General features: G+C 43.7%; 1 protein-coding gene across 1 annotated transcript; it reads right to left on the bottom strand.

Annotated features, from left to right (window-relative positions):
• Positions 1 to 5,503: 5,503 nt before the first annotated feature.
• On the bottom strand, positions 5,504 to 8,425 carry LOC125283836 (procathepsin L-like). The gene is made up of 7 exons (XM_048227299.1): positions 8,244 to 8,425; positions 7,915 to 8,057; positions 7,510 to 7,737; positions 7,091 to 7,282; positions 6,567 to 6,732; positions 6,007 to 6,112; positions 5,504 to 5,749 (listed from the first exon to the last, which is right to left on the bottom strand). The coding sequence occupies exons 1-7, from the start codon at positions 8,341 to 8,343 to the stop codon at positions 5,650 to 5,652; spliced, it is 1,035 nt and encodes a 344-aa protein (XP_048083256.1). The 5' UTR covers positions 8,344 to 8,425; the 3' UTR covers positions 5,504 to 5,649.
• Between the last annotated feature and the right edge of the window lie 3,946 nt (positions 8,426 to 12,371).

Here is a 12,371-nt window from a genome sequence, read left to right as displayed (position 1 = left end):
CTATTATACATTTACATTTGAATGTCCCATTTACCAACCCACCACACCATGGAGCAAGTAACATAATTACTTAGATGCCCCAGGCTCAGCGGACTTTTTGGCCCTGGTCCACTCCTTTGACCTCGAACTGGTTCAAAGCCCACCGACTCACAAAGCTGGCAAAGAGCTTGACTTGATTTTCACTTTCGAACTGCAGCACAGACACCCTCATGGTGACGCTCTCCATCTTTCTGACCACTTCTTCATCCAGTTCAACGTCAGCCTGACAGAACAGCCTCCGGCTCCTCAGCCGATGGTCACGTTCCGCCGCAACATCCGGAACCTGTCTCCAACGCACTTCTCCTCTGTGGTTGCCTCCGGTCTACCTCCACTCAACACCTTCTCCTCTCTGGAGGTTAATGAAGCCACTGACTCGCTCTGCTCCACACTGACCTCGTGTCTAGATGAGCTGTGCCCTCTTACCACAAGGCCAGCTCGATCCAAACATTCTCATCCATGGCTAAATGATACCCTCCGATCGCAGCGCACCAAACTCAGAGCCGCGGAGAGGAAATGGCACAAATCCAAACGAGCTGACGACCTCAAAAACTACCAGACACTCCTGACCTCCTTCTCAGCCAGCATCACTGCTGCTAAGACTGCTTTCTACAATGACAAAATCAACAGCGCTACAGACACTCGAAAACTTTTCTCAACCTTCAAATCGCTACTCAACCCTCAGCTGCCTCCTCCTCCATCCAGCCTTACTGCAGATACCCTCGCCTCATTTTTTTACAAACAAAGTGGCGGCAATCAGCAGTCAATTCTCTACATGCCCACTCAACGCATCTGACTCAGATACCGCACTCCTACAACCTCTAGGGACTGCTGGAACATCTTTTTTCAGCATTCACGCCTCTCTCCGAGAGTGAAGTGTCCAGACTCCTGACATGCAGCCGTCCTACCACATGCTCGCTGGACCCTATACCTACGAGCCTACTTCAGTCCATCAGCCCGACCATCGCTCCAGCTATCACACATGTGATCAATGCCTCGCTAACCTCCGGCACATTTCCAACAGCGTTCAAAACGGCCCGGTAACACCCCTATTTAAGAAAGCTTCTCTCAACCCTGCTCAAGTCGAAACTACCGCCCTGTCTCACTACTGCCTTTCCTATCCAAAGGCATTGAACGAGCAGTCTCCAAACAGGTCTCTGACTTCCTTTCACAGAACAACCTTCTGGATCCAAATCAGTCTGGGTTCAAAAGCGGCCACTCTACCGAAACGGCTCTGCTGTCTGTAACAGAAGCCTTAAAGAAGCCAGGGCTGACCGCCGGTCATCAGTACTCATTCTGCTTGACTTATCGGCTGCCTTTGACACGGTTAATCACCGTATCCTTCTCTCTATACTCGCTGACATGGGAATCTCCGGAGCTGCTCTCTCCTGGTTTGAATCCTACCTCACAGGACGCTCGTTTAACGTATCATGGCTTGGTCAGCTATCTGCACCTCACCATCTCACCACAGGGGTCCCCCAGGGCTCAGTGCTGGGCCCCCTCCTCTTTGCTATCTACACCACCTCCTTGGGACAGATTATCCGTTCGCACGGCTTCTCATACCACTGCTATGCAGACGACACACAGCTCTATCTGTCCTTTCCACCTGACGACCCCCTGGTTTCAGCACGGATCTCAGATTGCCTTTCAGACATAGCTACATGGATGAAGGCACACCACCTCCAGCTGAACCTCTCAAAGACTGAACTGCTGGTCATCCCAGCTAAACCTACCATACACCACGACATCAACATCAAATTTGACTCCCTGTCTGTTTCACCGACCAGGACTGCAAGAAATCTAGGAGTTGTTCTCGACAACCAACTAAACTTCTCAGATCATGTTGCCTCAGTCGCCGGTCATGCCGTTTCGCACTCTACAACATTCGGAAAATCAGGACTTACTTGACTCAAGATGCTACCCAACTTCTGGTTCAGGCAATAGTCATCTCACGACTCGACTACTGCAATGCCCCTCCCTGACAGGTCTCCCAGCCTGCGCCCAGTGAAACCACTTCAGATGATCCAGAACGCGGGCGGCGCCTGGTCTACAACCAACCCAAAAGGGCACATGTTACCCCGCTGCTCATTCAGCTACACTGGCTACCTATGGCGGCCCGCATCAAATTCAAGTCTCTAACGCTTGCCTACAAAGTAGTCTCCGGTTCTGCTCCCACCTACTTGAATGCCCTCTTACAGACTTACACTACCTCCAGACCGCTGCCCCTCTGATCTAACGACGCCTAGCTCTACCACCGCACTCAAGCCAATCCAAACTTTTCTCATCTGTTGTTCCTCGTTGGTGGAACACACTGCCAGTTCCTACAAGGGCAGGGACATCCTTTTCCACTTTCAAAAAAACTCCTGAAGACCCAGCTCTTTAGAGAACATCTACTCTCATAGCAACACTTACAACAAGTCTTACTGATCCTAGCACTCACCAGCCGCTTTAAACTGACAAGTAACTGTTAAAACAGCACTCACCGACGACTTATTCTTACTGTACTCTAATGTTTTTAAACTGTCCTACAATTGTGAGAATTGTTCTAAAACTTACTGTTTACCATGTTGTTAGTCGCTTTGGTTAAAAAGCGTCAGCCAAATGTAATGTAATGTAAATGTAATAATGCTCTACTAAGTACATTTTCTTTATTTAAAACCACCACATAGCCAGCCTCAAACCGCAAAGTTGAGCTAGATCTGCAACACTTTGGCGGACACGCTAGCTTGTACTTTCTTACTTTCTTTCATTTATAGAGTTCTCAGGTCAGTGTTGTGCTCCCACATCAATTCACCTTATCAAGGCAGCAGCCATTGTGTAAACCAAAAGGAGGCTAGGGGGTAGACTCAAAAGACAACACAGAGAGGTTAATTTGTAGCCTAACGTAGTCATACTCAAAAATCTATTCAGAATTTGAGTCTGGAACCGAAGCTTTGGGACGTGATTATGGTGCATGTTTGAACCGATACAGGAGGGGAAATGCCTCTGCACACCATTGGATAAACCTAAGCAAGTAGAGCAACAAAATAGCTTACCGTGAAGGTGTGAATCCTGCAGAAAACAGTCAAAACATTCCTCTTCTCGACAAATGCCTTAATCACTGTTTTCTGTTCATTTTTTAAAGTTATTGCGCCAGCAATATTTTGACAAAAAAACGCTGGTGGACCCGTGACGTTGGACTTAACAACTGGATAAAGCCTGCCTGGACGATTCGATTGGTCTGCACAATTCTCAAGTTTTCATAGACCTCTGAAGTTCGCCTATAAAAAGGAGCCAAAGCTGCAATCTTTGCCCATATAAGGAGACCCGGGTGTTAATTGAAGCAAACTACATATGGCAACTTGCATTGCTCTGGGGTAGCAAAATGAAAATGTGCCGTCTTAATGTACCAGAGTACTGTACAAAAGTAAAGTGTGTAGAGCAAAACATCTGCATTTCTAATTTCTTCGTCCCCGCAAGAGTTTAACAGGTGAAATAATTCAAAATCCTCATGTTATTTTCTCATAGGAAAAATCTCAAGATACCGGATCTCTTTATATGGGCATAGATGGCAGCTTTTAAGCTTCAGAGGTCTATTGAGGCTTGTCAATGGAACAAGTCCTATCCAGACCGAACTTCCTGACCTCAAATTTTGTGGACGGGGCTAGGTTCAGGCTGGCTTTTCAGGTTAGGCATTTTGAACCCTTTGAAAAACAGCAAACAGTGAATGGTCAAACATATTTAAAGAAATGGAACATGCAGATGGAGAGACTTGTTAGACGTATTTGATGTTCTATCTGTGCTGCCAAAGCTGCTCTTTCACAAAAGTGGTTTACGTAATATGTATTTCATCACCACAAGGATGGTATTGAGATAAGCTGAGGACAGAACAAATCAATTGGTTAGCTACGAGGACTCTGTCTGAGCATTGAGGTTTACTGCAAAAACATGTTTTCTAATATTACACATGTCTGACTTTAACAACTATATATTTGATTGATTGATTGATGGATAGATTGATTGATTTTAGGTCTACTATGAGCCTGAGTGCAGCAGTTCTAAGACTAATCATGTTGTGCTCGTGGTAGGCTACGGAACTGAAAATGGCCAGGCTGGTGAAGAACAGGTGCGCTTTTTAAGAATATGAGGAACATGGTAAAGCAGCTGTTTTACTAAAATCTCCCAAACTGTAATCCTGTCATGGTCATATTTGCATTAAAGTAACTCTATGCAACAATTTGGCACTTTTTTGACAGTGGTATCATTTCTATATTCATTTTGATGTTTTATCTGTGCTCAGTGTGCTGACAACGGTGTTCTTTCACAAAAGTAGTTTAATATGTATTCCATCACCACAAGGATGGTATTGAGATAAGCTGAGGACAGAACTAAATCAATTGGTTAGCTACGAGGACTCTGTCTGAGCATTGAGGTTGACCCCAAAAACACATTTTCTAATGCATGGTCAAAATTGGAGCCATCAGATATGACAGGATCTGGGCTAAAATCAGGTCTTTATGTTATGCCATGTGCACTAATAGAATATACCGCAAACAATTAATCCTCTTATGCCTTATATTTTAACTAGTAAATTATCATGTTCTGTAGACCTAGCCCCAAACTCTTCAAAACAATGTTGAAATACAACACACATGTACATGTTCTGAAGTCATGACAATTTCTCATTTCACAGACTGCAGAGTTCTAAACTTTTCCCTCCATGTATGACAGTAATCATGCTCTGTATTTTTCTTTCTACTTGAGGGTGTCATCTCTTAATTAATGAACGGTTATATCATTGTATGGCTTTATTTGATCAGGGCTATATTATTAAAACCTGAAGAAAGCAAAAGAAAGTGAAAAGACCAAAACTCAAACACATATCATGTCACCCTGATTAGATGAACATTCTATAAGGCTGATATGTACAGATATCACCACATTACATTTATTCATTTGGCAGACGATTTTATCCAAAGCGACTTACATATGTCAATTATATTAATGTACAAGGGCCATTGTCCCTAGAGCAACTCGGGGTTAAGTGCCTTGCTCAAGGGGCACAAAGGTGGAAGCCAGGGGTGGATCCCAAACATCTTTTTGCTTGACGTCATCGAGGATGTCTCATTTGTCTAACTGCAACTAGAGAAGGTTAAAAATGAGGAAATAGGACAAAGGAGAAAGGGCCAACCACTACCCCTACACTACCACCACAGCTGGTATGAAATATGCTGGCTGTCAAGTGCTAAAGGCCTTCTCTATAGCTAGTGTTTTGGTTTGTCCATTCTGGGCTATCGTAACAACAAGGCAACCTCTATAGACTGCCTGCTCTCGTCTAGATTTAAATGGCTCATTCTAAGGTAAGAAAACATACACAGGTAATTATTCTATTTCTGCTAATTCATCTCCTTAATTATTTAAAACAGTTTAAACACATGATGAAAGAAAATATCAAGCCGTATGTTATTTCACTTTCCATTTTTCTTGCCTTTTCTTGAAAACAAAACCACCATTCTTGGCCTTGTGTTGTTGCCCCCTTCAGAAATCACATGAAGCTGATGACAGCCTGAAACAAAGCAGGATGTAAGCAATGTTTGATGAAAGCCTCATCCTCTCTTATCCATCGGTACGTCTTCAGACTTGCGGGTAAGTTCCAAACGAGGCGACGCCACACTGGTTGTTCTGGTTCCTGGACAACTTGATGTAGCCTTGATCTCCCCAATGGACACCCCAACTTCACACATAAAGGGAAATCGTTGCATATTTATCACCACATCCAAATAGTTGATCGTGTAAATCTATTACATAGGTGAGGTCAGTTAATGGCTTATCTAGTTGCAGATATGGTTATGGTATTTTGCCGATGCTTTTGTCCAAAGCGACATAGAGAATATGAACATTACATTAGTTAAAAATAAGTTTTTAAAAAGTTGAAAAGCCTACAGTTTTACCTATAGGTGAGTTCCAATGGCATATCTGGCTGCAACTTACCTGTTCTTCACCAGCCAGTAGTCTTGGCCGTCCTCAGTTCCATAACCCACAACTAGCACAACGTGGTTTGATATCGTCTTGCTGCAGTGAGGGTCATAGTGGACACCTAACAACAATTAACCCAACCAACCAACAAATCAGTTAAGCAGTTAATCAATCAATCAATCAATCAATCAATTAATCAATCAAAGACAATACTACAATCAACCCGTCAACCACTCCAGCATTCATTCCTTGTATATAAGTTCTAAAAATACATCCCCGGTCTAAAACTTCACAACAAATCCTCATTATCATAATTTCCAGAGCATACTAGTTAGTATTTCACCCAAGTGTTGTGTGTTGTACCCCTTGTAAGAAGAGCTTTGAAAAGCACTAGCAGCATGCCTTAGTCGTGGTATAAACCACCTGTGTTATATTCCCATATAGGCATTTAACTCAGAGTATGTACTGAAACTCACTAGATTGCTGTGAGTATGAAGTTAAGATGCCCAAGTTACGTGCTGATCTGGGGTCAGTGAAGATGAGTATAATTACTGTGAGTAAATGCTGGGACTCACCAGATACATAGTGCTGGAAGGAGGACTGTCCGGCGTCGATAACCACAGCCACAGGACCCACAAACGCTACCGTCTCCTTTAGAGCCTCCTCATCTCCAAACGGCAGTTCCACATGCCCATAGCAGAGGGCGCCAACTCCAGACGGTTTGAAGCGGCAGATTGCATCCTGGGAGGGTACAGTAAGACAGAGCGCTGATGGAAACGAACTAAACACAACACATAGCAGCTCATAGGGGCTGCTGGAACTGAGGTTGCTGGAACTGAGACTCAATACCAAACACAACTCAGCTCATAGGGGCTACCACCAGGACTCAACACCAAACACAACTCAGCTCATAGGGGCTACCACCAAGACTGAACACCAAACACAACAGCTCATAGGGGCTACCCCCAGGACTCAAGTCACTTTGGATGACCAGAGGGACACTGGGCGACAGTGAAACTAAACCGTAGCTACGCTAAATTGAAAACTTTAACACCCGTGAACACCTCTGAATTTATCCAGCAGTGTCACAGTAGGTCACCTTTGCCTTATATGGGTAGGCCTCGTCCGTGTCTATTCCGCCGTTATCTCTGACATACTGGTAGGCCGCGGTCTCCCGACCTCCGTGGCATCCGTGGTTCCCATAGGCACGGGAGCAGTCCAGCAGCTGCTGCTCGCTCAGAGAGGGCAGGTAGCCGTGCTCAATACAGGTGTGGGACTCTAACACAGCAATCTGGAGAAGCACAGAGGAGACAGAGCACTGGAGGAGAACACACACACACACACACACACACTGACACACAAACAATGTACTGTATAGACACACACACACACACAAACAATACACACACACACACACACACACACACACACACACACACACACAAATACACACGCACACATACACGTACAGTACACACACACACACACGCACACTGATTCCACTCCCTGTTAACCTACTGCACCAAAAGCCCAACAGGATCCACACTGGTGCTGGTCTTTCACCCTATTCACACAGCCCTTCTGCCTCCAGTCCACTGAGGCGGGCAGCTCAGCATCGCTCCCTTGCTGTCTGGGGGCAAATGCCAGCTTCTGGGCTGAGGCTTGGGCATTGGCAATGGCATTGGCATTGGCATTGGAGCGATTGAAGTGAGACAAGAGGATAGCCTGATTGTATTCTTGGTTGTTCTGTTGAAGAGGAAAATGAATGGATAAATGAATAACATACTAACAAGGTTCAGCAGTTTGGTGGGTGAGGAAATTGATCCCAAGTGTAAGTTAATTGTCCTATCTTGCTGTTCATTGGTTGTCGATAATTAACTGTGCAATCATGATTTGTCTTTGGTCAGGGTGAATTTTGTCTACCATGTCGGAGAACTGGTTCATGCCCATGTGGTAGGTCTTGATGCCCTGGTCAGCCAGGATGTTGTGGGCCAGGACCCTGCGGCGGGTGGAGAGCCAGACAAGTTTACGTTGGACCTCCTCCTCAAAGGAGTTGTAGGATTTTTCTGTAAAGACATTTTGCAGAAACATCATTACTGTCAGACTACACATAAATGTGTGTTTTTCAATATATATCCAAATACAAAGAATACAATTTGCAATCAATGCAAATGTTGCTTACATCAGGAGTAATGCAACACAGAAACGCGCATGTCAATAAATTGAAAGCATAACGTCATCAGCTGTCTCACCAAACTTGAGTTTCCATGCTTGGAACTCCAGGTCCTCCAGTGAGAGGCTGGCACAGCTCACCACTGCCAGAGAGGCAGCTGCGATGATCAACAGTTTCATGCTGGAGCACCACAGGAACTACAGGTGAATCAGAGGAACCTTGTTCAATGTTGGATCATTGTTCAGAATAATGCATGGGTAAAGGTACTGTATTAGTGTGATTGGTGCATCTTACTTGTACTTCCAACACCACCTGTGGCAGATGATGCACTATTGAACTGTGTCTGCTGAATACAGGAGTAAACTGTTTAAGAACAGGAACGTTGTCCTGCTCAGAGCATTTAGTACACACTCTACACTTCTCCTTACATCTGGAGTGAAACAGCAGAGTGTCCACTGCCTGATATTTATACTGTTTACAGTAACAGATCTACAGCAGCTCCGCTTTCAGTTTAGAGACCGAGTGTTAGCTGGAAACATTAGGAAAATGCTTACCCTCAGTCATTTCACACACACACATACACACACACACACTCTCTTACACACACATACGCGCACACACTCTCTCTCTCTCTTACACACACACACTCTCTCTCTCTCTTACACAGACACACGCACACATATACACTCTCTCTCTCTCTCTTACATACTGTACACACTCTCTCTCTTCACACACACACACACACACACACACACACACACACTCTGTCTCTCTCTCTTACACACACACGCACACACATACTCTCTCTCTCTCTTACATACACACACTCTCTCTCTCTTACACACACACACACACACAGTTCGGAGACAGAGAGATAGCTGGAGACATTGGGAAAGTGCTTACCCTCAGTAATTTCTGGGCTTCATCATATGAGAGCATGATATGACCAGTTATGGAACAGAAACACTAACCTCACAGAATGCTACAGCCAAACACTGGCTTATCACCCTTTCCATTTTTAGCAAGAGGAGAAAGTGTTTGAGGTGATGAAAATCACCATGAGGATGAAAATCTGATTGAAGTATGTACTTCACCATGATGCAGATGTGTGGATGCCCGTGGTTTTTATTTTATTTTATTTTTTAGAGCACATGCAGCCAATAGTTGATTTAGTCAAGTTAATGTTTTTTTTCCAACAATAGTCAAGTTGATTTTACATGTTTTTGTACATATGCCATAGTTTTGTTAATATTCCTCATTCTTCTTATTGGTTATAGTGCAAAAACTGTGAAGTTTAGAGACACTCATCTTATATTTTAATTTTGTAGATGTCCTTGAGTAACTGAAACTCACTGAAGTCATCAGACTTTTATTGAACTTCAAGTTCCCTTCTTGACTCAAGTTTGACCTATCAAATGTACTCAGGAATAAAAAGTAAAAGTGCAGACCTGCTGGTCAAAGTACAATAAGACACCACCGCACCAACAGACACTGGTAATGGCATTTCACTGATGAGACACTATCAGTAATACGCTTATGTAATGACAGCCAGCAAGTATAGCTCTGCAGTGATTAAACCAAATTCCCTGAGCAGCTTCATATTAGACAATTGAATCTGATGTGCGGCTGTGCTACGTTTACTTCACTCGTGCTATAATATAAACTAATTCAATACATTGCATGGGTTCAAGAGCCAAAATATATTTCAGTCAGGACCACTTTAGTCAAAATAGTTTATGTAATAAGTTACATTTGGCGGTATGGCTCTGTTCTGGGACCTCCCTACCCTTCCGTGTGCCAACACAGAAAGCCTAAGGCAGGGAGAGCAGCAAAGTAGATCCCCCCATAAGGAATACAGAACAGAGCAAGCATCAATGACAACAACACTGAATAAGACAATAACCAATCAGGTGGAGTTGGGGGTGGAGGTGGGTAGCAGAGTGGCTTGCAAAGGGAACGGCAATCCCAGGCCATGTTAGAGCAGCTTAAAAGTAGGGCCTAAATGCCTCTCAGCCAATGACGAGCTAAGGGTACTCTCAGCTGACAGGCCAGCTGATCAACCAGCTGATCGGCCAGCTGATCAACCAGCTGAGCTGCCAGCTTGGCTTGACTCCGTGGCCTGCCAGAACTAACGCTGTGCTCAATTTAGTTTCACTTGTCCCAGTTGCTCTACTACCCATGCTTCTCTCTGAACCTAGCCGATTACCAGCGTGACAGAAAGCAAACAGGAGCAGGAGACCTTCCTGCTGTTTGAGGCCTTTGACCATATTGGGAGATAAACTCTTAATAAAGTACCGAACATAGAAGTATTTATCATGTAGTTTATTTGTTCTGAATAATCTGTCATTGCCAACTGTAGATTTTAATATCAAGCATTCTGAAATGGCTTTAGAGATGCATCAGGAATTGTTCTCTGAAGATGTATTGTTTCCCTGTGTACAATCTGTATAGTGCTTTACATCCCCTCCTCCCCCTCCTCCGCCTTTGGTGCTTCCCTACTATCTACTGTAGCTGCAGTGTATATCCCTTAGCAATAAGCAGATGCAGCATAATATTGGGTCTTGAAATATTCACAGGAATCCCTACAAATTGAATATTCATGTTGTTTTATCCAATATTAGTTGTGCAGCTGTATAGTCCCATCTTATACACATCCATTGAACCAACAAAGAAAATTTTTGTGTAATTATTCCATATTTTGTGTAGTCATTCTATATCAGAACTTTTGTGTAATTATTCCATATTTTGTGTAGTCATTCTATATCAGAACTCCTGACATACATTCCAAATAGTCCACAAGAAACTACAGAGTGTTACCTTTCATTTAAGACCAGGATTATGCTTCTACACCAAGAGGTAACCACACAGTAAGCCATTTATTGTCAATATGCATTTTGGGTAACCAAAAGTCCTATGGGGAGTTTCCATAGGACATTTTACAAAATGCATGAGCATACCTTGGCAAATAATGGTCTAAAGTACTCATATTTCATTCTATATTGATCTATCTATTTGAGATACAGATTCACTCGACCCGCTACAGTTTGCGTACCAGGAGAAAGTGGGCATTGATGATGCCATCACTTATCTCCTACACAGGACACATTCTCACCTAGACAAGGGGAAAAGTGCTGTGAGAATCATGTTCTTTGATTTCTCAAGTGCTTTTAACACCATCCAACCCCTCAGGCTGGGAGACAAGCTCTTGCAGATGGGTGTGGACGCTCACCTGGTATCCTGGATTACAGATTACCTGACCGATCGGCCACAGTTTGTTAGATTGAAGAACTGTCTCTCAGACACTGTGATCAGCAGCACCAGAGCTCCACAGGGAACTGTGCTCTCTCCAGTCCTGTTCACCCTGTACACATCTGACTTCTGCTACAATACTGAGTCATGCCACATGCATGAAGTTTTCGGATGATACTGCAATTGTGGGGTGTGTCAGGGATGGGCAGGAGGATGAATACAGAAGCCTGGTGGAGAACTTTGTGCAGTGGTGCAAACTCAACCACCTCCAACTCAACACCTCGAAGACCAAGAAAATGGTGGATTTCCGCAGGTCTAAGCCCGCTCTGCTACCAGTCTCCATTTATGGGGTCAATGTGGAGGTGGTAAATACCTACAAGTATCTGGGCTTACAACTGATGTCTGTATGCTACTGAGACCTTGAATTTCCCCTTGAGGATCAATAAAGTATCTATCTATCTATCTATCTATCTATCTATCTATAAGACCTGGTAGTGGGCCTCAGTTGTGTTTCCAAGACAAAATAAATGACCAAGAGGCATTGTGGTCATTGAATGTGGTCATTTCCAGATATTTACATAACCGCCTAAAAAAAACTATCATTCTACCCTTTGCAACTCTCTGACAGTTCACACAGTCTACCAAAATTTTTTAAAATGCTCATCAGTTATTTTTATTTCAAAGGTGAGAGAAAGACAAGACACTAAGACATTTACACAAACGTCAAAACAGCAGCAAGAATGCAAAGCAATGATCAATGATCCGCACATTTAAGGTTCTGAGCAGTCCTCACATGGCTGAGCTCTAGAGAGGAAAGAAGCAGAAGAGACTCATGAATATTCATAGGTTGCCAAACTCCCATCAGATATCATACATATAACTATCGGTCTAGCGGTCGGTTTTTAGCAATCAGTTGAAGAAAGTCTCAGGCAGTCAATCGTCAAGTCAGAAATCTCAG

The sequence above is a fragment of the Alosa alosa genome, chromosome 19, assembly GCF_017589495.1.
Source record: "Alosa alosa isolate M-15738 ecotype Scorff River chromosome 19, AALO_Geno_1.1, whole genome shotgun sequence".
NCBI lineage: Eukaryota > Metazoa > Chordata > Actinopteri > Clupeiformes > Clupeidae > Alosa > Alosa alosa.
This window is presented reverse-complemented; position numbering and strand designations above follow the sequence as displayed.